This window comes from Saccopteryx leptura, chromosome 6, assembly GCF_036850995.1.
Source record: "Saccopteryx leptura isolate mSacLep1 chromosome 6, mSacLep1_pri_phased_curated, whole genome shotgun sequence".
Taxonomy (NCBI): domain Eukaryota; kingdom Metazoa; phylum Chordata; class Mammalia; order Chiroptera; family Emballonuridae; genus Saccopteryx; species Saccopteryx leptura.
The window spans coordinates 52479388-52504959 of record NC_089508.1 but is presented as its reverse complement, the minus strand read 5'-3'; the positions used below and the strand labels follow the sequence as shown (position 1 = coordinate 52504959).

Genomic DNA, 25572 nt, shown 5'->3' with positions numbered 1-25572 from the left:
AGAAAGGAAATGACAAATTGGAGAAAAGAGTGATCAGGGTACTGGCAGCCAAGGCGAAGGGATGGCGGTGGGAGTGCGGGAAAGGTTTGGAGTTGGGGAGGCGGAGGACTGTGAGGCTAAGACGGCCGCTTGGCCATTCGCACGGACACTGAGTTTCTCTCAAATGATGGTCTCCCCTCAGCGTAGAATTCTAAAGTCACTCTATTGATACCCTCCTGCCATTTAGCTCCCTCTTATTGAAACCCCAGCACTCCCATGAAACTGCTCTGGAAGTCATCAGTGGCCTTCTAATCGCCAGATCCAGTAGACGCTTTCCAGAAAAATAGTGTTTTTAGCTCCTTATGTGATTAGCTGCCCACCAATTCTTTCTCTTTCAAGGCGGTTCAGCACTGAATACAATTGCTTTCTTGAACTTCTTCCCTTCTTTCATTTCTGTAACATTGCATTCTGGCTTAATGTTAATTCTACCTGTCTGGTCTACCTCCAAGACTGAGAATCGTTCTCTATCAAGTTCTTCTTCCTCTGCCTGATTTTTATATGTGAGTTTTCACCAGAACTCTGTTCTCTGCCCTCTTTTCTTCTTACTTTCTATCTTGTCTGGGTAATTATTTCATACTCAAGTCTTCAGTTCCTCTGGGCTAATCATAATTCATAACCCATATCTCCAGCTTCTCCTGAGCTTCAGACCCATGTTTCTAGATGCCTATCAGATGTGAATCCCCAACTTCAGTGCCTTATAGGTAGGTAGTTTAAATTCTAGAGTCTGAGATTTAGAACTGTGACCTCTTCATCTCTTTGTTTAGTGCTTATCACGTAAGACTTCACTAAGTTACTATAGAAGGAAGAAAATAACTAGTTTTTTCCCCTTTTGATTTTTTTTTATTTCCTTAGTGAGAAGCCACAGAAATGGAGAGTAGAAATAAATAGTGGTCAGAAAAGGGTGAAAACAGTTTGGCAACTGAGTGACAGTCTACCAGTAGACCATCTGAATTGCCACAAACCTGGTAAATATGTTTTGTAATCTATTTAGAGAAATGTAAAATAAAAATAAAATTGTACTGGTAGATATCATTATTATAGCACTTGTGCCCAATTTAAAATAAGTTTCTTATACTTTCCATGTAAAACAAACATTTATTTTGAAAATCTATGGAAGAGTGCTTTTCCTCATTATCCTGGATAAGGGAACTTTTATTGAAAGAGATCAAGCAAGAGACATAGGAGTAAAAATAGGTTCGAAGATTGAAATGGCATACTCACACACTTTTTTTTTTAATTCAGTGAGTAAAGGAGTGGCAGAGAGAGATTCCTACATGTGCCCCAACTGGGATCCACCTGGAAAGCCCACTAGGCAGCCATACTCTGCCTATCTGGGGCATTGCTCTGTTGCTCAGCAACTGAGCTCTTCTTAGTGCCTGAAGTAGAGGCCATGGAACCATGCTTAGTGTCTGGGGCCAACTTGCTCCAATCAAGCCATGGCTAAAGGAGGGGAAGAGAGAGAGAGAGAAGTGAAAGGGGGGAGGGTAGAGAAGCAGATGGGTGCTTCGCCTGTGTGCCCTGACCAGGAATCAAACCTGGGACATCTACATGCTGGATTGACACTCTACCACTGAGCCAACCGACCAGGGCCCATACTCACACTTTTGTGCACTGTTTAAAATTGTGATGTTTCTGCTTGAATGTGTTTTCTGTTTCTGGAATAGGGTTGAGATTTCTAGAATTCTGTCAAAGATGGTTTATATTAGTCAAACAATATATTTTAGCCCCTGGTGTAATTATCTTGTCCACCAATTCTTCCTCCTTCATTAAGCACCTATAAAACAGTTCTTTTACACATGTGGATTATATGGTGCTGTCGTCTTTTACTTGTATAGGTCTTAAATGGCTGCATTCACATATTGCAAGGATTATCCAAAATCAGATCTGGTGGTTGTAAGACAAAAATCCAAGAAAATTTCAAAGACCTACAGTTGCCCCTGGCTGGGTAGCTCATTTAGTTAGATTATTGTCCTGATAAGCCACGGTTGCAGGTTCAGTCCCTGGTCAGGGATGTGACATACAAGAATCAACCAATGAATACATAAATGAGTAGATCAACATATCAGTGTTTCTCTCCTTTTAATCAATAAAAAAAAATTTTTAAGTCTAAAGTTAACTACTGGGAATACAGATAGTTCTATTTAAGTGATTGATACTTTGCAAAATTATTTCCAGAATATGTTTGTTCTCCTCAAAACATATCTTAATTCAAACATAATGGAAACTTCTCTCACCTAGAATGGAAACTTCTCTGTTTATATGGCTGAACTGTATAAGTCCTAAAGAAACTGAAAGAAATTTTTTGAAAATCATTCATTAAAATCATACTGTCTTTTCTAAGTGTGATATAAAACATGGAGGCTATATAAAAGATTGAAAATCAACTATATATAAAAATAGAAAAATTTCTGCATGGCCAAAAATATTGGAGGCAGAACAACAGACAAATGATAAACTAAGAAAAGAAATTGACAGCTCAAATTCTGAAAAGGGGCTACATTCCCTTGTAAAAAAGTTTCAAATCAGTAAGAAAAATATAACTCATTAGAAAAATGATCAAGTAATATGAAGTTTACCAGTAAAGAAATTCAACTGTCATTTAAAAAATAAAATGTGCTTAGCAAATATAGTTAGATAAATAGGAATTTATGTTATATGTTATGTTATATACCATCTTCCACCTGTCAGTTTAGTAAAGATAAAAAATTTTGTTGTCACTGTGCTGACAAGGACACAGGGGAACAGGCAGTCAACTTCACACATTGCTGTTTGGAGTGTAAAATTGCACAGCTTCTTTGGAGGGCGATATCCACCAAGATTTTACAAGAATATATTTTTTGGCCCAGCAGTTTCTTTAATAGGACTTTATTCCACACATACAAGCAGATGTGCAAAAAGACTTATGAACGTAGTTATTAGTTGCAGTATTGGTTACAGTAACAAAATATTGGAGAAAACATGGAGCCTGGGGCACAGAAAAAGGTCTGGAATGAAATAGCCAAATTCCCGAGGTATGGAATGGTGAGGGCAGGGGTGGTTCTCTGCTTTGGCTGAACATTATCATCATCTGGGGGGACGGGGGTGAAGTTCTTATAGCCAGGCCCAGTACTGGTAAATCAGAGCCTCCGCAAGTGGAGTCTGGAAATCAGTAATATTTATTTATTTATTTATTTATTTATTTAGTCTTTTTCTGAAGCTGGAAACGGGGAGAGACAGTCAGACAGACTCCTGCATGCACCCTACCAGGATCCACCCGGCACGCCCACCAGGGGCGATGCTCTGCCCACCAGGGGGCGATGCTCTGCCCCTCCGGGGCGTCGCTCTGCCGCGACCAGAGCCACTCTAGCGCCTGGCCAAGGAGCCATCCCCAGCGCCCGGGCCATCTTTGCTCCAATGGAGCCTTGGCTGCGGGAGGGGAAGAGAGAGACAGAGAGGAAGGAGGTGGGGGGTGGAGAAGCAGATGGGCGCTTCTCCTATGTGCCCTGGCCGGGAATCGAACCCAGGTCCCCCGCACGCCAGGCCGATGCTCTACCGCTGAGCCAACCGGCCAGGGCTGGAAATCAGTAATATTTAAAGTTCTCCAGGTGATGCCATTGTGCAACTTAAACTTGAGAACCACCAGTTAAACATTTTATTTTATCCACATATGTTATTTCAGGTGTTTTTTTTTTTTTTTAAGATATGTATTACTTTTATGCTTGAAAAGAAAGTTTTAAAGACATGAACTTATGTGATGTATTTTTGAAAAAAGCTGTTTTAAAATTTTATTACATAAAGATTAAGTCTCTATTACAAGGAAATTCATGCAAGATTAAACATCTTTTTTCAAAGATGCTGAATAAAGAAAGTATACTGAATATATCTTTCAGAGTCTTTTGGATGCAATTCACTTAAAAAAAAAAAAGAGTGAAAGTAATTTTAAATGTTAGAGTTAAAACAGCCTGATCAGCGGTGGCGCAGCGGATAGAGTGTTGGACTGGGATGTGGAGGACCCAGGTTCAAGACCCCGAAGTCACCAGCTTGAGCGCAGGCTCATCTGGCTTGAGCAAAAAGCTCATCAGCTTGGACCCAAGGTCGCTGGCTTGAGCAAGGGGTTACTCGGTCTGCTGAGGGCCCGCAGTTAAGGCACATATGAGAAAGCAATCAGTGGACAACTAAGGTGTCACAACGAAAAACTTAATGATTGATGCTTCTTATCTCTCATCGTTCCTGTGTGTCTGTCCCTGTCTGTCCCTCTCTCTGGCTCTCTCTCTCTGTCCCTGTAAAAAAAAAATAAAAAAAATTTACTCATTGTTCCAGTGACTCCTTTTATGAAAACAAAAATTTTTAATGAAATTGTATGTTTATGTGCTTAGAAACACACTCAAACTTTATTTTTGCTTGGATATTATAACCTCTTCTACCCATTATGTATTCTTGATGTGTTTGTCCAGAAATTATTCAGTGACCTTTGACCTAAAACAAGATGCGTTGTTGGAGGACCACATTTACATTCAAAGAAAGCTCTAAATATAAATATTAAAGCCCAATAATGAATTTTTTTTAACTCAGTGAGAGGAGGGGAGGCAGAGAAAGACTCCCACATGCACCCCAATTGGGATCCACCTGGCAAGCACACTAGGGAGCCATGTGCTGCCCATCAGGCACATTCCTCTGATGCTCAGCAACTGAGCTCTTCTTAGCGCCTGATGCAGAGGCCATGGAGCCATCCTCAGCACCCAGGCCAACTTGCTTCAATTGAGCCATGACTGCAGGAGGGGAAGAGAAAGAGAGAGAAGGAAGAGGGGGAAGGGTGGAGAAGCAGATAGGCACTTCTGTGTGCTCTGACTGGGAATCAAATCTAGGACATCCACACACTGGGCTGACGCTCTACCGCTGAGCCAACCAGCCAGGGCCATAATGATTTATTTTTTGTCATAGATCATATGCATTTAAAAAATTAGACTTTAGCCTGACCTGTGGTGGCGCAGTGGATAAGCGTCGACCTGGAAATGCTGAGGTCGCCAGTTCGAAACCCTGGGCTTGCCTGGTCAAGGCACATATGGGAGTTGATGCTTCCAGGTCCTCCCCCCTTCTCTCTCTCTGTCTCTCTCTGTCTCTCTCTCTCTCTCTCTCTCTTTCTCTCTCTCTCTGTCTCTCCCTCTCCTCTCTAAAATGAGTAAATAAATTTAAAAAAATTTTTTAATTAAAAAAAATTAGACTTTATATTTCATTGAACACTTTGGTCGAGTACTAGTTTTTCAAGATACCTAGTGGTATGATACTCTTAAATAAAACAATGTAAAAAGGAGGAAGACTTAAAGAGAGAAAAATGAACCTTTATCTGTCATGGGAAGAAAGAATAATGATTTGGAGTTAATGGTGGGAGGAAGTGTCCAGTAGAGTGCTGCTCACCCAGTGGGTGTTCAGCAAATGATTGTTAATGGTGATAATATGGAAGCCAAAATATTGACCCACAGGGATGTAGACATAATGTCATCTAAATTAAAAAAAAATTTTTTCCATTGATTTGAGAGAAAGAGAAAGAGAGAAAGAAAGAAGCATCAACTCATTCCAGTTAGTTCCATTTAGTTGTGTAGTCATCGGTCACTTCTTGTGTGTGTGCCGACCAGGGATCAAACCCACAACCTTGGTTCGCTGGGATGACAGGTACTATATCCACTGAGCAACCCAGCCAGAGCCTAAATGTTAATTGTATCATTTATTTTTAAATACAACAGACATCAGGAGAAAAAAATGAATGTGTCTAGTCCTAAGACCACAAATCCTAAGTAGAATACATTTTCTGAAATACATGTTAAGATTGGAAAAAATGGTGTAACTGTAGTAGATGAAGCAAAAAAAATAAAGCAAATTTAAAATATATAATTAAAACAATCTGCTGTATATTTTAATTTATTTAGTCATGTTTTCAGTGCACTAAGAGGGCTTACTATTTAAAGGAATTGTCCTTGCTCATTTTTATCTAACAAATTTTCTTAAATAAGAAGACACATCATTCAGGCTACCCCTCTATTGTGAAATTCAGCGGTATACATGGTAGAAAAATCAGCAGGGTAGTGAACAATTCTGATCTCGTTATCTTTCTGGTTACAGATTTTTCTGAATTAACATTGAACAGTAGCCTGGAAGAAAGGCTGTCCTTTACCAACATTGTTACCTGCAGCCAGGTGCACTTCAAGTGAAGTGTACTGGTGGGGTTCTCTCTCAGGTAGTATGTTCACTCTTTGTTCTCTGAATACTTTGTAATGTGTTAAATACCTTATGTTTTAGATCTTTCTACCACATCAGTGCTGACTTACTACATTAGGAATATGGATTACTTATCAGTAATTACAGAAAGGCTTACCAGATGTTACTGAGCAGGGCAAATCTTTAATTTCCTTTCTGCCTCCTATAGTCAACCTAATAGATCATTTTAATCCTGAAACCAGAGAAACAAAAACAATTTTTTTTGAGTAGTAATATCTTTGTATTTCAAATTTGTTTGATTTCAAAAATATTTATGGAGGAGAAAAACCCTGAACAAGTATATCAATTTGACATTGAAAACAGACTTTAAAAGCAATTTTGCCTGAGCCCAATTGTAGGACTAAGCCCCACGTATAAATACCATTTTAAAAATGTTTATTTGAGATAGTAACCAACCAAAAGGATTAATGTAATAGCATTTTCTACTATCATAATGTTTTTGTGTTTCAGAAACATTAAATAGAAACAAATAATGAGTAAAATGCCTGATATTATTCCTTTTTAAGCTGTATTTTGTCCTCAGATAAATTAACTGATTTTAGTATAGTTAAGAATAAGATAAACCCTTATTTTAAAAAACAAAATATCTATTCACAGAAAAGACATATAAATTAATTATATTTCTTCGAGGTATCTCATTAAGTGAAGTGAATTGAAATTAGGAAAGTGTATGTGCTCATTTGCTTGGTTCCCACCTAAGCTTTCCCCTGGCCGCCCTATATGATTTACAAACTGCTAGGATTGCTATCTATAGATGATTGATTCTATCCATCGTGTGAGACAGCGCTGAGATGGCATTCATTCCTACGTTAAAATGATGTCTCCAGAGAGATTTAAAAATGAAAAAACATTTCTGTCGTAAAAGTCTGTACACTGTGATCCCTTTTTGCAAAATGAAAATAGGTGCATAGTATACAACAAAATATTAACTTTGAGATGGCTAAGATGACAGGTGATTTTTATTTATTAAATGCTTATTTTTATTTCCCAATCTTTAAATTCCAATATAAGCCCAAAAAAGAAAAAAATATTACAGAGCCTGAAAGAGAAATGTCCGTAAGTCTTTGAAGCGGAAAATGGAGGAAGATCTGGGAGATTCTCTCTGGAAGAGGATGCTACAAATGAGCAGCCCTGTGTCAGCCCTGGCTGGGCAGGAGGAGCACCAGGAGGACCGCAGTGATGAGCACACAGAGGGAGCAGACCGTCGGCACCACGATTTCTGTCGCCATCTGCATGTGACTTAGCAAAGGCTCTGAAATGGGAGAGAGAACACCACCATGAAAGGAATGTGATCATTTTAGCAAGTATAGTTTCATCCTGAAAGCTTTAACTGTATTTGAAAATCTTGGAAAGTGGCATCACACTTTCTAATTATTCTCACTTGCTATAAAAGAATTAGATGTTATAAAAAATCATGTGAGGGCTTTGGAAAATATTTCCAAAAATATAGGATAAAGAATGCCTAAATTTGGTTCTTTCACAGACTGTAATAAAGTCTAAATGTGTATTAATACTCATGCTTACCATAATTAATCTCAGAATATTAGCAGCTATATCCCACGGGTTCTATAATTTCCACCACAGGGATTTGTGAAAGAAAAATTCTTGGGAAATATCTCCAACCTTTCAAAAATGTTATTGTGTATCCTAAGAGGTATAAAAGTTTCTATATTGAAATTGGTTGGTTGGAGCATCAAACCAAAACGCTGAGGTTGCCAGTTCAATCCCTGGTCAGGGCACATACAGGAACAGAGTGATGTTCCTGTCTCTTTCCCTTCCTCTGTTGGTAAAATAAATAAATAAAATCTTTTTTAAAAGAAATAAATTTTGTGTGGTAGTTCTTTGTAGTTAGGTAGTAGTACTGAAGAAGTAACTCTTAAGCATATTTCATGTACATGAATATATTGATAGTAGTGGACATAGATGCAGTACCTGCCTTTAAGTATGTGCCAGGCACCCTGGTTACCAAGATAAATAAGGCACAGGCCCTCCTACTATAGAGTTCATAGACTCAACAATAAATTCTCCATCACATCTGTACGTGATAAAAGTTTATTTTAGTTTAATGGAAATACATCCTTAATATCTGTTTATTTAGATGTGGGAAGGGGTTAGGCACAGAGGTATATTGGCCTATAAAAAAAGCTGAATTGGTTGGGTTTGTTTTAACACTTTCTACCTCTGATACCACAGTTAAGATGTATTTTTTAAAACATGAAGTATAGCCTGATCTGTGGTGGCGCAGTGGAAAGCGCCGACCTGGAATGCTGAGGTCGCTGATTCAAAACCCTGGCTTGACTGGTCAAGGCACATATGGGAGTGCCTTGCTGCTCCTCCCCTTCTCGCTCTCTCTCTCTCTCTCTCTCTCCCCTCCTCTAAAATGAATTAATAAATTTTTAAAAAATATGGAGTGTATTTATTAAAAAGAAACAAAAAAAACCCATGAAGTATATGTCTCTGCCCTTATAGGGAAATAAAGACAAAACCCAAAGAAATAAATAATATGTGTCGGCATTTCTTGATGCATAGTTACATCTTTATTATTCTACATCTCAGAGCTTTTTAGATCCCATTGCTAAAGAAATGCTGACTTCTATGAGGTCAGGGACCTTGTTTTGTTCATTGCTATATCCCTAGATCTTTAAACTAACTAAAAGTGAGTGCTTAACAATTACTTGCTAAATGCCTGACCAGGCAGTGGCGCAGTAGATAGAGCACTGAGGATCCAGGTTCAAAACCCTGAGGTCGCCAGCTTGAGCGCAGGCTCATCCAGCTTAAGTGCAGGCTCACTAGCTTGAGCATGGGATCATAGACGTGATCCCATGGTTACTGGCTTGAAGCCCAAGGTCACTGGCTTGAGCAAGGGGTCATGGGTTCAGCTGGAGCCTCCCGGTCAAGGCACATATGAGAAAGCAATCAATGAACAACTAAGATGCTACAACTATGAGTTGATGCTTCTCATCTTCCTGTCTGTCCATCCCTATCTCTCTTGCTAATGCCCCCCCCCAAAAAAAAACACAATTACTTGCTGAAAAAGTGAATATAATATCTTGAATATTCTTTCACTTCTTTTTTCATTTGGTGTAATGGTTGAATTTTCCCCTCCTTCCACAAGCCCTCTATAACAGGGGTCCCCAAACTACGGCCCGCGGGTCGCATGCGGCCCCTGAGGCCATTTACCCGGCCCCCACCGCACTTCCGGAAGGGGCACCTCTTTCATTAGTGGTCATCCGCATCCTGTGCTCCTGGAGTCCTGTATGTGGCGGCATTGCTCAGGTACAGTACTACTTCCAGTGACGCGGGACGCACGCATCATGGCTCCGGAAGCGCGTCATATCACTTGTTACGGCTAGCAGTGACAAATATGGAACCGGACATTGACCATCTTATTAGCCAAAAGCAGGTCCATAGTTCCCATTGAAATACTGGTCAGTTTGTTGATTTAAATTTACTTGTTCTTTATTTTAAATATTGTATTTGTTCCAGTTTTGTTTTTTTTACTTTAAAATAAGATATGTGCAGTGTGCATAGGGATTTGTTCCTAGTTTTTTTTTTATACTCCGCCCTCCAATGTTCTGAGGGACAGTGAGCTGGCCCCTGTGTAAAAAGTTTGGGGACCCCTGCTCTATAAAGTAGTAGACTTATAAGTTTACAGTATGATTCAGGAAGAATAAGAATGGGGTGGAGAAAATATTTCTCTTTCTGATAGGTTTTTAAAATATTTTAAATGCTTATACAATAGAAATTTGAAATTGCTTCAAAATAAAGACCATTTTTAATAATGTGATTTTAGAAGATTGGGTTAGGGTAGGTCCACATTTTGAGATTTTGGTAATATCATCTATATAATTATGTAGTTTATCTTTTTAAAAAGATTTTATTAACTGATTCTAGAGAGAGGAGAGAGAGAAAGGGGGGAGGAACAGGAAGCACCAACTCTCAATTGCTTCTCACATGTGCCTTGACTGGGCAAGCCCAGTTTTTGAACCAGCAACCTCAACTTTCCAGATCAACACTTTATCCACTGCACCAACACAGGTCAGGCTATGTGGTTTAATTATCAAAGTGAAGAATTAAAATATACTCACCTGCAGCAAGCATCTGGTTGTTGATAGAGCAAGTTTCCAAGGCTTTGAAGTACCAACTTTCTACCTAATAAAAAGCCACTTGGTAATTAATGTTTTTAATCTGTTTGTAGATTAAATTAGTATTTATTGAACACCTATATGCTGTGAGGGGGTAAAAAAACAGTCTTTGTTCTTGAGGAGCCTGATAGCTATCAGTCACTGCTTCCATGTATAGTCTCACTGGGGTCATGCTAAAACAATGTTGGTAAATAAGTGAAGTTTATTTTTTTAATAAGACATTCTAAATCACAATTTCTATCTGCTGTCATTGGGTATAGCAACATAGACAGCTGGTAGAAAAAAATTGTATGTTATTGAAAATGTTTGGTTTTAAAAGATCGTTACATTCAATTATTTTTATTTATTTATTTATTTTTTCTTTCTGTATTTTTCTGAAGCAGGAAACAGGGAGAGACAGTCAGACAGACTCCCGCATGCGCCCCACCGGGATCCACCCGGCACGCCCACCAGGGGGCGACGCTCTGCCGTGACTAGAGCCACTCTAGCGCCTGGGGCAGAGGCCGAGGAGCCATCCCCAGCGCCCGGGCCATCCTTGCTCCAATGGAGCCTCGGCTGCGGGAGGGGAAGAGGGAGACAGAGAGGAAGGAGAGGGGGAGGGGTGGAGAAGCAGATGGGCACCCCTCCTGTGTGCCCTAGCCAGGAAAGGAACCCGGGACCCCTACACGCCAGGCCGACGCTCTACCACTGAGCCAACCGGCCAGGGCCACATTCAATTATTTTTAATCTCATTTTGGAACCAGTACATTTGTATGACTGCCATTTGGTGGGAGAAGAAATGAAAATGATATGTTCGTTATATATTTGATTTACTTTTTATGTATCTTGAAGAATTGGCAATATTTGTTTACATTAAAATACATTTAGAATATCATTTAACTTAAAGACTTTGTTGACTAATACAATTTAAAGCATTACTGTAGTCTGCCTTTAATATTCTGCATATTTGGATTGAATTTTAAGGTGTGCTTACTCTGTTCTAAGCAAATGAGCAAAGAGCTTATGTGAGTGTAAATTAGGGTCAGAGACAAAGGGCCATGCTCCCTACACCCTGTCCTCTTTCATGAAGGAAAGGGGAGAGAGGTGCTTGCCAAACTCTGTGCACCCCAGCTACCCAGCTCCTGTGCGCCCCAGCTACCCAGCTCCTGTGCGCCCCAGCTACCCAGCTCCTCTAAAATCCAGAATGAGTAACATGGATAATTAGTCCTACCTCTCTTGCATTGGGAAAGCCATTGGCAGTGATAATCTTCTTATAATATTGAACTGAAGCCTTTGGATACCGCGGCTTATTTCTGTTGGTAAATTCGACATAATAGAATCCATATCTATCTGAGTATCCTTTCTCCCATTCAAATTTATCCAGCAGAGACCAGGAAGTATACCCTCTTACGTTAGCACCATCTTTTATAGCTGCAAAGACATTTTATTCTGTGTTTAATATATTTCATTTACTCTGAAAAATAATATTGTGATGATAATCTTAATCTATTTCATTTATGAGCTTTAGAAACAAGTTTTAGTAAATCATGTGCATTATCAAATTCTGTTCAAGTTAATAGAAAAATATGTGAGACAGTCTTGGTTTATATCTCACCTTTTAGCATTTCATTTATATATCCTTTAAGGTATTGAATTCTCCACTCGTCACATAACTGAGTACAGTGTAATTTTTGAGAAGCTCCATTTTCCATCACGTATATGGGAGGATCACCATATTGAGTCTGAAAGTGAGTCATAGTAGTGAATATCTTTAAAAATCCAACTTACAGGTGGGTTTCTGAGTCTGAGGTACATATAGACACACATGTTCAAGCCTGCCATATTTTACTTGAGTGTTGAGTTAGGTAAAAACCATTTTACGTGTTTATTTAGAGATGAATACAGGCAGGAGGCAAGTTCATGTGAAAGAATACATTTCTCAGGAAACAGCATTATTGTAGAGAAAATGGACTTCAGGTCTTGTTCTTCCCCACATACCCTATTTCAGGTGAGAAGGGCAGCAAAATAACTTAATGTAGGATAAGACTTTTAGCTACAGTTCTATACAGGGGGTCCTCTGGTTACGACACAGTTCCTTCCGTTCCTATGACAATGATGTAACCTGAATTTTGGTGTAAGTTGAAACACACCGTAGCCTAACACAAACGGACACCTGCATTTTTAACAGTCCAAAATGGCAAAGGTAAGCGTACGGGGCACGTCAGCTAACTCACTCATGCCACATTACTGTGTATTTTTCCTCTGCGCACAACCAAACTAGTTTGCCCACTAGTCGTTAAGTATGCTAATGGCATAAGCCGAAACACTCATGTCTCAATTTTTTAAAGTTTTTTTTTTTTTTTTTGTATTTTTCTGAAGCTGGAAACGGGGAGAGACAGTCAGACAGACTCCCGCATGCGCCCGACCAGGATCCACCCAGCACACCCACTAGGGGCGAAGCTCTGCCCACCAGGGGGCGATGCTCTGCCCCTCCGGGGCGTCGCTCTGCTGCGACCAGAGTCACTCTAGCACCTGGGGCAGAGGCCGAGGAGCCATCCCCAGCGCCCGGGCCATCTTTGCTCCAATGGAACCTTGGCTGCGGGAGGGGAAGAGAGAGACAGAGAGGAAGGGGGGGGGTGGAGAAGCAAATGGGCGCTTCTCCTATGTGCCCTGGCCGGGAATCAAACCCGGGTCCCCCGCACGCCAGGCCGATGCTCTACCGCTGAGCCAACCGGCCAGGGCCAATTTTTTTTTAAGTTTTTATGGGAGTGAGCCTCGTAAACTAACCATTGTATGTTGAGACTGTTGTAACCTGAGGACCGCCTATACATTGAAATACTTAGAGTAGGCATTAGTCTGTAAGGTCCGTATCTATTAGCCTCTGAAGTTTGAGTAACTGGGTTTATTTTCTGTTAACTTTAAAAGTAAGTACCTGCACTTAAAGCTCTCAGACCGTGAATTCAGGTGATAAATGCGTCTTAAATAGCTTCATGTCATAATCACCTGAGCAAAGTTGAGGAGCCTCCTAAATCCCCATGGCACAGAATATAGCCACTGAGACCCTAGATCAGGCCAGTTTGGGTCAACCAGTTCTACTAAGTCACGATCGTTCTGGTAACTGGGCCCTTGGCGGGAGGAGTAGTTCCTTTCTGTGATGTACCGAGTTGTAAAATGACCTAGTCCTAAGAAATCCGATGTGCCTTTAATGTAGCTCTTTTCCTGGAGTGAGAACATGGGTAATCTCGACATATCCAGGCCTTGTTCTGCACTCTTTCTTCCTGTTGAGAGAGAAAAAGAGAATTTAACAAAGTTTTACCTTCTCACAATCATTTCATGTACCATGATGAAACTGACATGTTGACATAAAACCTGCTATCCAAATCCTGGGCTTTGGGATTCATTTGTATGGAAAATGTAACCTTAGCTTTTCAAACTGGAATTTTGACATTTGAATACTATCCAAAAATTTAAAAGTTTATATTATTTAAAAGTAATACTTTAAAAGATTTTTCAGTAAGTGGTATGTGGACAAGTATGTAGCCATCTGAAAAATAGTAGAGTTGGATTCCTATATTATTTCTCCCATTAAAAACTGGTAATTTGGGGGGGAAAAAACCTGGTAGTTTTGGTTGCCTCTGGGAAGGGAACTAGGCCACTGTGGGCTGGGGTCATATGGTCACGTTCATGCATCGGTGTAGGGTAAGCTGGTACACCTCTGTATTGGGAAGTTTTGTCCTAGCTTGTAAAATTATAAAAGTATATGTCCTTTCACTGATCAATTACAAATTTGTTTATCCTACATTTTACTCACACATATAAAAAGATGTATGTACAAGGATCTTCATTGTAGATCGAGTAGCAAAAGGTTAGAAACAATGTAAATGTCTATCAGGAGAGACTGGTTAAATAAATGATTGGATATCCATCAGTACAACACGGCAGCCATTAGAATGCATGAGGCAGTACTTTGTATACCAATATGGAAAGAATGCCAAGACGCTTGTTTAAATGAAACAAAGATGCAGGGCGTCGCCCATAATAACAAGTATGATGAGAACCACCTAGCAGCGGTACTTTTGCTCACACTTGCACAGCTCGTGACTGGAAGCGTGCTTCCTTCTGGGGAGGATAGGAGCACTGGGCGGGAGAGAACAGAAGCTTGACTTTAAAAAATGTGAAACATGCATGTCTTTATATAATCTATGCAAAAACAGTTTTAAATGAATAACATTTTTATGAGTTGATATAAAATGTAACCATAAAAATGTTTACACAGAGGCTATTAATTTAAGTAAATGAAAAGATTGGTCCTGGCTGGGTAGCTCAGTTGGTCAGAGTGTTTTCCCTATACACCAAGGTTGTGGGTTTGATCCTTGGTCAGGGCACACACAAGACTCAGCCAATGAATGTGTAAATAAGTGCAACAACAAATCAATGTTTCTCTCTGTCTCCCTTTCTTTCTCTCTAAAATCAATCAAATAAATAAAAGTTTGTGTTATTAAATAACTTTAAACTATTAGCTTGTTATTATTTTCTTCTTTTTTTAGAGATTTTCTTTATTGATTTTATGGGGGGGGGGAGGAATGAGAAGTATCAACTCATAGTTGCTTCACTTATAGTTGTTCATTGATTGCTTGTCGTATATACCTTGACCAGATAAGGTCAGGGTTTCAAACCAGCGACCTCAGCATTCCTGCTTGATGCTCTATCCACTCTGCCACCACAGGTTAGGCAGTTTGTTATTACTTTCAGCTACTTTTTTTTTTTTTTTTTTTTGTATTTTTCTGAAGCCAGAAATGGGGAGAGACAGTCAGACAGACTCCCGCATGCGCCCAACCGGGATCCACCCGGCATGCCCACCAGGGGCGACGCTCTGCCCACCAGGGGGCGATGCTCTGCCCCTCCGGGGCGTCACTCTGCTGCGACCAGAGCCACTCTAGCACCTGGGGCAGAGGCCGAGGAGCCATCCCCAGCGCCCAGGCCATCCCCGCTCCAATGGAGCCTTGGCTGCGGGAGGGGAAGAGAGAGACAGAGAGGAAGGAGAGGGGGAGGGGTGGAGAAGCAGATGGGCGCTTCTCCTATGTGCCCTGGCCGGGAATCGAACCCGGGTCCCCCGCACTCCAGGCCGACGCTCTACCGCTGAGCCAACCGGCCAGGGCCTCAGCTACATTTAGTAACAAGAAAAACCACAAGTTATAGACACTATACTGTCTTAAAACAATAGCCACTCACCACATGTGGCTATTGGAATATGGCTAGTGTGACTACATCTTTAATTCAGTTACACTGAAGGACTAAATTTTTAATTTAAGAGACAGATGGCTACAGGCTGTCATTAGCACAGATATACATACATTATATATCTGTATAGTATATTTCTGTATATATCATATATCTGTATATATACACACACACACACACACACACACACACACACACACACACACATTATTCATAACATTTCCATCATCACCAAAAGTTGTATTGGTCAGCACTGGTCTAGAATTACTTTTGTTCATGTTTATTGTGAATAAAAGGGTGCTTGAGATGCCTGGACGTAATCTGTGAACACGATTTCAAGCAGATGCTTTCATTACTAAAGAAAATATTAACTGCTCGGAGAACCCTCCTTTCCACATTGTGCAAAGGTCAGCTTCAGCCCAGTTTCTACCTGAGTTATCACAGAGTTGGAGTTAGCGGGGTTGAGGATGACTGGCCTTAAGCCCAAGGACTGCTCTGACAAATAATCAATTGTCTTTTACTGCAATCTTGTTGTGGCTCCTGCACTAGCCCCCGAGGTCCCGAGAGAGTGAAGGGTGGGATGTGCCTGCAGGAGTGGGCACTGTCTGCTCAGGAGGGCTTTTTCCTTGTGCATCTTGAGATCATTCCCAAGATTTTGAGTGTATGTGTGCAGATGTGTCATGGAACTGGTTATTGCCAAAAGATTTTTAGACATTTTGTCTAATAGTTCATTTTCAGATGATGAAACTGCCACCCAAGGTGGTGAAGCACCTTGTCCAGTCACTGGCTGGTTAGTGGCAGAGTTGGAATTAGTTAAGTATGATAAATGGTGCTTTAGAAAGTGGAAGTTTTGAAATGGTGACAGTTCTCAAACACCCAGGACAGCCTTGTTGCCTGAGATTGTAACTTATTTCAATGCCATCCTAGTCTATCTCTCTTTTTTAAGTGGGGTATGGGCTGACACCTCTAAATCACACAGAGCTAATATGTTCCGATTCCTATGGCCAGACATTGCTGGTTGCCTGGCCAGTGGTCCCATGCCTGTCTCTCCCTTCCCTCTTCAAAGGCATCATATCCTTTATGGGAGTCCTGGCCCCTCCCCAGCCTCTGAGGTCCCAGTCCGTGGTCCAGGGCACTCCCAGGCATGTGATTCTGGCCCTTGAGGCACAAAGGGAAGGTAGCTTTGGGTAGTAGCTGTTTCCTGGGAAGATTTTCCTTGTTCTTAAAAATGTGTGACAGCTATTTTTTTTTCTCTGCCCCTGGGTGTTGATGTGTAAAATGTGATCCCTGGAGCTGCTGCAGCTATCTTGTGGTCACAAAGAGCAGTTGGTGCCAGAAGGAAAAGATGGGGCGAGCCTGAGTCCTCACAGACATCCCTGAGGGCTGGGTCAACCTAGCCCTGGATCTTCCTTTCCTGGACTCGAGTGAGATGATACATTTCCTATTATCCAAGTGACTTTTTTTTTTTTTTTGACAGAGACACAGAGAGTCAGAGAGAGGGACAGATAGGGCAGACAGACAGAAAGGGTGAGAGATGAGAAGCATCAATTCTTCGTTGCAGCACCTTAGTCATTCATCGATTGCTTTCTTATATGTGCCTTGACCGGGAAGGGGGTTAAAGCAGAGCAAGTGACCCTTTGCTCAAGCCAGTGACCATGGGGTCATGTCTATGATCCCATGCTCAAGCCAGCGACCCCTCACTCAAGCTGGTGAGCCCATGCTCAGGTCAGACGAGCCCGTGCTCAAGCTGGTGCTCTCGGGGTTTAAAACCTGGGTCCTCCACATCCCAGTCTGACACTCTTTCCACTGCGCCACTGCCTGGTCAGGCCCAAGTGACTTTAATTGGAGTTTTCTGGTATGTGGCACTTAAACGTAACCAAACTGACATAGCCATGTGATCTTTACCTATTTTTATTCTCTGAAACTGGAAACCAGAGCTGGAAAGTATTTCTCAAGTGACATAACTAGCAATAGAACTGATAACCACCGATTATGGTGACTTTGATCACTCTCTCCTGCTTCACTGCAGTTAAAATGGGGTGGAATGGGGAGGAAAGGACAGGACAGCAGAACACAGAAGAGAGCAGCCCAGACAAATGGCTAAATTTTTCTTCTGGTCTGAACTTCTTGGGATTTTCCCACCCACACACACACACACACACACACACATACACACCCCTAAAACCAGTTCTCAGTTCTTTGGGGGCTAGGTTATCCCTCAGTGCCTAAGCCAAGGCCAGTGTGCTCGTCTACACCCCTACCCAGCCTTTTGGTCATTTCACGTGAGTTCAATACTGTTGCTGTTGCATCGGGGGTTTAAAAATGGGTCTTGACTCACCAATACGCTCCTTCATGACCTGGGGGTAGTCACCAGCATAAATGGGGTTGGCAAACCAGCCCAGGCAGAACTGTAGGTATCTCTCGGCAGCTTCAATGTCCTTGGGGTTACTAATGTCCACTGGTTCCCCCCAATCACAATTTAGTGAAATCCCTACCAGCCCTGATTGGTAGGAAAAGAAAGAGAAAGGGGTGGCAGTTAGGAATGACACCCCTTGTCCGGGCACTTGTCTGTTCTTGGCATGTGCGGGGTGAAGCTCACCTCGCTGCTTGCTGCGCCACGTGTTGTTATAAGAATGCCAGGCTTGGGCGTGAGCCTGAAAGAGGAAGGAATTCATCGGCAGTGTCTGACCTGTCCATTTCTCTCCTCCCTTCCAGGCTGAAGTGGCCTTTCCCTCCTAACTAGAGATCCAGGTGGAGTCTCATCGTGTTCATGAGTCTACCCGTGATTGTCCCAATGCATGGTCTCCCACCCTCTGACCTCCAGAGGCCCTTATTTTCTTCGTATGATAGAGAAACTTGGTCTAAATTTGGCATAATCACATAAACCACCACTTGGTGTTATTATTTCTAAGATTTTTGCGAAAGTGTCTTATGTTCCTGATGTACTCCGGAATACGCAGGCAGTACTTCACCCGTAATGAGCTCAGGAAGCTAGGAAAAGGCCCGGCATCTGCAACAATCTGGAGAAATGGGATTCAAAATGTGCCAGCCTACCCTCTCTCCATATTCTCTAGCAGTGACCCACTGATGTCTTCAGAGCTCTGCCCTTTAAATATTCGGTTTAAAAAACCATAAGCCAAATGTGGAAAGAGAAAGTTCCCTCCCCAACATGAATTTGAGGGTCTGGTATGTCAGCCAGTGGCCCCTTGTCTTCCTGTTTGATCGGTGTCCACCTTCTGCTCAGAGTCCATTGGGACCTTCCATCATGCCTCATGTCCCTGCTCCTGAGTCATCATCACCTGTACTCACATGTGTGTCCTGTAATGTGACCCAGTTGCCTTCCTCCCTTCTCAGCCCTTTCCAGTAGCCTGTAACCATGGTGAGTCTCCCTCGACAACTCTGAATGTCTCCTTCACTTTCGCTCCCTAACTGAGCTTGGTTTTCCCGGAAGACCACCTCCCCTGAAACCTTTCCCAGCAGAGGCCATTTTTCCCATGCCCCACACACCTTAGGGTATAGTGTCTGCCTTGCTCTTTACTGCAGTTTCTAGACCGTTCCTCCTTCCTCTTTCACAAACCCTAGGGCTTTTGAAGTCCATGCCATCAGGGGAGCGCTCTGAACTTCTTCCTCCTGTCCTTCACCCCCTCCAGTTACCTCTGCTCATTCACTGAAGATTTTAGCTCCTAGTTCAGTCATTCCCCCACCCCATCACCCTTCCATGCAAGACAGTTTAGACCTAGAGGTGACAAGGTTTCACATGCATGTGCTCCATCCTTGGCGAGATCGGAAGCCCTAGAGAACAGCCACTATAGATCATCTCAGCAGCAGTGTCCATTAGGGAGCGATGATAGGACACTCCCTCAGAAGTCCTCATGGAAGGAAGGTGGACGGTGTGGAAATGCGATGGAATATGTGGCCTCTGAGGCAGAGCCGCAGAGGACTGAGCTCAGGCTCGGGCCTGGGGGCCATGCTGAGCTGACACTGGGGCTCGTCTCTCCACACTGAACCGAGACTTCGCTCCCAGAAGGATCCGCCTTACCTTGATGATGTGGTGTGCTGCTTTGTACAGCCCTGTGCCATGGAGCTGCAGGCCTGGTGCGTGGTGGCCCGTCTCGTAGCCTTTTTCTGCCATTGTCTACAGGGACGGCAAGTGGGGACCAAAGGACCCATGAGAAGTGGCAGGGTACACTGCAGCCTGGGAAGCGGGTGGTCTCACCTAGAGAGGGGCCCTGCTTACCCGAGGGTCACTGAAAGTGACCCAGTGCTTCACCCGGTCCCCAAAGGCCTCAAAGCACAGATTGGCATAATCACTGAAGTAGTTGGTCATGCTCACGTTCTGCCACCCGCCATACTCGACCTGGAGCAGCTGTGGACAGAGGAGTGAAGAGAGAAGCAGGTGCCCCAGGGCTCTGTCCTCAGAAAAGACTTTTGGAACTGATTGACTAAGTTCATGGGAGAAACATGGGTGACAGTAGCAAAGACACAGGATGTTGAACATTAAAATTTGAAGATGGTGGCAGGTATGAACAATAAACCAATGTAAATATGGCGATAAACTGAGTGGCATACCTTATACAAACAAGACAGAGGGTACAGAGAAGGTTTGAGACTCGTAATTAAAAGGAACTTGATAAAGTAAATATTTAAGAAAATTTGCCAAGGGAAAGAGGTCTGATCATGAGGAAAGAATCTTGAATATAAATTCTGAAGAAATAAGATACTGGGCGTGAAAGCTCTGGTTAGGATTCTGAGGGCTGTGCAGACGTCAGAAAGCTCAGAGAAGCCTGTTGTGAGAGTGGGTGCTGCTTTCTTCAGCAGAAGGCTCTCTCCAGAGAAAAGGCATCGGCTCACGTGTTCCCAAGGTTATAATTTCATCACTGGTATCTACCAAGCTCTCCTTGGTGGGTTTGAGGAGATACTAAAGGGGTAGGTAAGTGAAGGCGATCAACCAAGGAAGAAGCTGGGAGTTGTTTCCATTTCATCCGCCTAAAGCCCGCTCTCTGCCCCCAGCCCAGCCTAGAGGCCTCTGGTGACTCCCCCTCCCACAGAACAAAGCCCTGTCACCTTAGCTCAGTAGTTGAGGTCTTCAGTTACTCCTCAGTCTCTATTCCCCCCTTCCTGCCTGCTCCCCACACTCGACCTGCTCACTCCCCTAGCCGCTCCCTGCCTCCTCGTTATGCTCCCTCCAGCCGGAACACCCCTTCTTCCCACCTTATGTCCCCCCCTTCCAAAGCGCTGATCAGACTCTGTCTTCTCCCAACACCTCCCTGAAGCCATGCTTGGATGCTCTGACCTCCTGCCATCCTGTGTCACAGAGAGTTACATACATGGCTCCTCTCCTGGCTAGGCTGTGATCTCTGTGGGGCCTTGTTGCATGAATGAAAAAAAAAAAAGATTGCTTGACTAGTGATGCCTGACAGCGATTTTCCTAGGCATGCTGAGACTTCATGGGGATTGCTGGGGAGTGGGTGGGGCTCATATGTGAGCACGTGGTGCTGGCTCAAACAAGCTGGGAAAAAGGCTGGACAAACAATTGTTAATTATACTGGGTCATCAGCTCTTTCTCAAAAGATGTTTTCTTCTTTATAGTTTGATTTGTTGTTATTAGGACGAATATTTTGGAAAATATCAAAACCCGTATTTATCAGTTATTTACAAACACCAGTGAAACCAGTGTGGCCTCCCCGCCATGGGAGAGTCAGGGAGATCTCTTCTTCATTCTGTCTCTGCCCCGACCTTGGCTGCCCCAGGTCCCCAGATCAGGCTTCCTCCTGCCGGGCCGAGCTCCCCACTGAGATCTCTTCTTCATTCTGTCTCTGCCCCGACCTTGGCTGCCCAGGTCCCCAGATCAGGCTTCCTCCTGCCGGGCCGAGCTCCCCACTGAGATCTCTTCTTCATTCTGTCTCTGCCCCGACCGTGGCTGCCCCAGGTCCCCAGATCAGGCCTCCTCCTGCCGGGCCGAGCTCCCCACGGGGCTTGAGCCTGCACAGCCCTCACCTGCGGGAGATCCCAGTGGTGCAAGGTCACAATGGGGGTGATGTTGCTCTTCAGAAGGGCATCGATGAAGTCACTGTAGAATTTGATTCCCTTCTCATTCACCTGGTCACCTGAAGGTGAGATAGAAAGGGCTTGACAAGAAAGGGTCGTGGCATTGGCCTTCTGAAACGCAGCATTCACAGGCCTTGGAGGTACCTCAGTCCATCAGCACTTGGGCCTCAGAGGGGTGGTGTAGATACTCCTGGGAGCCCAGCTACCTGCAGAGCCTGTGTGAGCTGCTGCCCGAAGAAAACTTGTCCGTGGTCCCCTCCCCTGGACTCTGTGGTGTCCTCGCAATGCCAGCAGAGCCTAAAGAGGCCTCACTTGGGCTGGGGAGGGGCTGCCCGAAGCTTACCTCGGACACCAGTGGGTAGGAGCCGGGGCCAAGACAGAGAGAATCGATAATGGTTCACGTGCAGCTCCTTCAGCAGAAGGATGTCCTCCTGGGCAGACAGGGTGGGAAGCAGGGCAGGGTCACCTGCAACCCTGGGCTGGGCGGGTAGGGGTCACACTAGGGGCCTCCAGGCCAAGGCTTACTCATGTCCATACCACTATGGGCTTGAGGGAGCAGCTGGTTCCTCATCTATATGATGGGTGCAATACCACCTGCCCCCGCCTGTTCCTGGTAATATGCCAAGAGTCAAAATAAATGCAGGATTTTGGGGTGCTTTGAGGTCATCAGGATATTCTTTAATAAACTTGGGTGATGAATTCCCCAAAAAGTCAATCCAAAGAGGAAAGTGGGTGCCGAGCAGAGGAACTGAGGACAAGCTGGTCCCATTCCCCCCCCCCAGGGGGCCTATTTACATGCAGGGCTCAGGGATTCAGCCACTGTGGCGTACAGGCCCTGGGTCATGATGGCATCAGCCTTTCTGCTGCCCATCACTTAGGTACCCACCAAGGCCCTGGCTCAGGTTGGGCCCTGCTTTCGTTTCCTCCTACATCTACCTTCCCACACCTTGCGCGCGCGCACGCACACACACACACACGCACACGCACACACCCCAGTGCCCAGTGCCCCCCGGCCCTGCCCCCTTTGGTGGGGCATGTTTACCAGAGCACTGGGTTGACGCTGTCATCTGGACTCCCCCAGTACGTCACTCCCCACCTCTCAGCAAGCTGCTTGCTCAAACACCCTTCCCCCCACACACCCCCTTCACTCACCTGGACCTTGTAGTAGCCATTACAGGCCACATCTGCTGTCTCATTCCCAAGCACCTTCCCTTTCCCGCCATGTGTGAAGGCATCCCAGATGCTGGGCCCTTTCCCTTCCTGGTCCCAAGCACCCTCTGTCTGGAAGGCAGAACTGCCCACACCCCAGGAGAATCCTGCAAGTAGAGACCCCAAGCTGGATTTTGGGCGCTGCCACTCCCTGCCCAGCGCTGGGACAATGGGCTATGCCTCTCAGGCCACAGGGCGGGGCCCTCCCCGGCAGCCAGCCCCTGTCTATCTAGACATGAGGCGGGGGGGGGGGGGGGGGGGGGGAGGAGGGGAATGGAGGAAGACATATGCATTAAAAACTTTTTTTTTTTTTTGCACAATGTTAGCTCTGATTAGAATACTATCTATATGGTAACTTAACATAATCTGTTAGGAACGTCTTTTACTTTAGAACAACTACGTGGAGTTACTTTCCACATTCTACCTGTCAGGAAGCTAAAACACCAAACTCCTTGGCAAGCCAACCGTGGTGGGCAAGCCGACAGACAGATGGACAGACCAACAGAGGAATGAACGTACCAAGTGGGAAGGTTCCATAGTAGAAGGAGGCCTCTTCTGGGAATCCCTTCCTGACGGCACCCAGCAATAGCACCCACAAAAGGGTGACAACTGGCACTGGCTTCATGGCACCTGGCCCTCCCCCATTCCTGGAAAAGCACACCTGACAGGTATAGGCCCATCCAGTCAGGGCTGGGGGGCCAGACCCCAGCTGAGGGCAAAGGCCACAGGGGAGGAGGACAGGAGGAGGTGGGGTGGTGCTGGCTCTGCTGAGGGCAGCTGACCCGTGGCTGTGCTGGGACCCCAGCAGGGGGTGGGCACCAGGTATAATTCCTGTGTGGAACACTAGGGAGGAGATGAACGCTGGGCTTTGGGAGCTCTGGGTCTGATGGGGAAGGCTCCAAACCAGCCCCATTCCCTGTGTGATAGGGGAGACCCCGCCCATACCCTGTGAGAGACCACAGTCTAATGGGGAAACAACCTCTGCCTTAGAGAAACTCCAGTCTGAGGGGGGAGGCGGGACAACCACAGAGCCATGCAGCACCCCCACCTACACACTGGTGCGTGCAGAGAGATAGACGTCCCTCTCCCCAAGCATGGGACTGTGAGCAGGGTCGCCACCCCGGGGCCTCCAGTCCTGAGGGCCAGGGCAATTCCTTCCCTCTGGGGTCCCCTCTCCAGTGCCAGCTTAGCCAGCTTACCTAGGATTGTTCCTGATCTCAGACACCCCCCAGTAGTATCTCGTGGCCAGAAGGCTCTCAGACTGGCCCCCAGGGCTCATGCTGTCCCCTGAGAGTGGAGCCCACAGCTGTGCAGAAGGCTCTGGTTGGGGGTGTGGTCAGTGGCCTAACCCCTGTACAAAGAGCTTGCAATAGCCCCATTCAGTGGGGTGGGCAGGAATGCTGAGCTGGCCAGTGGGGCCTGAGTCAGCAGCTGGGCAGCTTGGCCCTGGGTCCAGGGGAGTCCAGTCAGCCCCCTTCCAGGACAGAGAGGCAGCAGCCCAGATACCCTAACCCTGATGTGCCACACTTTAGCCTGCGAAGCTTCAGTAGGGATATCAAATTGGGGATCAGTGTGTGTGGCCATCTGTCTCTGTGTCTCCCCCTCCCCGCTGCCAGAGAGAACTCACTGTAAAAAGTAAAGTTGGATTTTCCACCTTGCCTTCCTTTCTTTGGACCCCTCATTTGTTCCTTCACTCGCTCATTCAACGAGGACTCTGTGCTAGGACCGTCTTCCATGGAGGCTCAGCACCTCCCTCTCCCAGTGTAGCTGCCTAGTCTCCTGCTGGAACTTCCTCCCCACTCTCCTCCGGCAGTCAGTTCCCTTTACCTCACTCAGCCTGCATTCTTTTTGCCTTTAGCTGACCCTCATTGCGGCTCTCTCGGCTGGGAGGGGCTTACTCCTTTGTAGTTCATTTCTTTCTATTTATCCTTCAGCTTCTCTATGGGCAGCAACACCTCCTCCAGGAAGCCTTCCCTGACCCAACCACTCCCAGGTTAGGTTAGGTGCTGCGGGTTTACCACTCCAGCTCTGTACTTCCATGTCTGCTGTTTACGCATCTGTGTCCCTTGCCCATTCGAAGGCTCCTTGGAGTCAGAGGCGTGCCTGCCTTGCCCACCCAGCATTCCCAGTGCTAGCACTCCATTGGCAGTCAATGTAAGTTGAATCTATTTTAATTTTTATTTATTTATTCATTTTTTAGAGAGGAGAGAGAGTTAGAATGAGAGAGAGACAGAGAGAGAGAGAGAGAGAGAGAGAGAGAGAGAGAGAGAGAGAGAGAAAGGAGGGAGGAGCAGGAAGCATCAACTCCCATATGTGCCTTGAACCGCTGACCTCAGTGTTCCAGGTCAACGCTTTATCCACCGCGCCACCACAGGTCAGGCTGTAAGTTGAATCTAAATAACACAATCATCATCCTAAAAATAGCTAACACGTATTGGGTGCTTCCTGCAGTCCAGGTGTTTTCACATATTGATTCATTTAATCCTCCCAGCCTACCCTGCGGCAGACACAGCCTCAGCCGTGGTGGGGGGAGAGGATATGGATTTCCTGGCAAGGGCAGAACTGTACTGCTGTGCAGACAGAAGCAGCCCCTCTGGGCCTGACACCAGCCTGGAGGTGGCCCTGCTCTGAGGCTGGTACCACGACTGGGCCCATTCTG

At 44.8% G+C, this 25572-nt stretch overlaps 2 protein-coding genes across 4 annotated transcripts in view; one reads left to right on the top strand and one right to left on the bottom strand.

The window, feature by feature from the left end:
• Positions 1-7439, top strand: part of ZWILCH (zwilch kinetochore protein) — a 38563-nt gene extending 31124 nt beyond the window's left edge. For both annotated transcript variants that reach the window (XM_066343826.1, XM_066343827.1), the window contains 3 exons: positions 892-1004; positions 6136-6250; positions 7303-7439. In XM_066343826.1, the coding sequence (XP_066199923.1) occupies positions 892-1004; positions 6136-6224 (202 nt within the window). In that variant the 3' untranslated portion in view covers positions 6225-6250; positions 7303-7439. The remainder of the gene's footprint in view (positions 1-891; positions 1005-6135; positions 6251-7302) is intronic.
• Positions 7233-24233, bottom strand: LCTL (lactase like). Of its 2 annotated transcripts, none has more exons than XM_066343824.1 (14): positions 24113-24233; positions 23433-23560; positions 22857-23020; positions 22048-22135; positions 21654-21763; positions 19894-20022; positions 19696-19791; positions 18256-18310; positions 17995-18156; positions 13419-13693; positions 12031-12157; positions 11647-11846; positions 10380-10443; positions 7233-7543 (listed from the first exon to the last, which is right to left on the bottom strand). In XM_066343824.1, exons 1-14 carry the CDS (start codon positions 24190-24192, stop codon positions 7428-7430), a joined length of 1794 nt encoding a protein of 597 aa, XP_066199921.1. In that variant the 5' UTR covers positions 24193-24233; the 3' UTR covers positions 7233-7427. The 2 variants fall into 2 exon arrangements, with proteins under 2 accessions (XP_066199921.1, XP_066199922.1); XM_066343825.1 differs by having other exon boundaries at positions 23433-23574; positions 24113-24173.
• Between the last annotated feature and the right edge of the window lie 1339 nt (positions 24234-25572).

Bases quoted from the DNA above. Each gene is read 5' to 3' on its own strand.
- LCTL (XM_066343824.1), bottom strand. From the start codon at position 24,192: ATGAGCCCTGGGGGCCAGTCTGAGAGCCTTCTGGCCACGAGATACTAC. The intron at 20,023-21,653 runs GTGAGGGCTGTG...CTCTGTCCACAG, and splicing joins ACCACTGGGATCTCCCGCAG to CTGCTCCAGGTCGAGTATGG. The intron at 18,311-19,695 runs GTAAGGCGGATC...TTCCTCTTTCAG, and splicing joins CAGCACACCACATCATCAAG to GCTCACGCCCAAGCCTGGCA.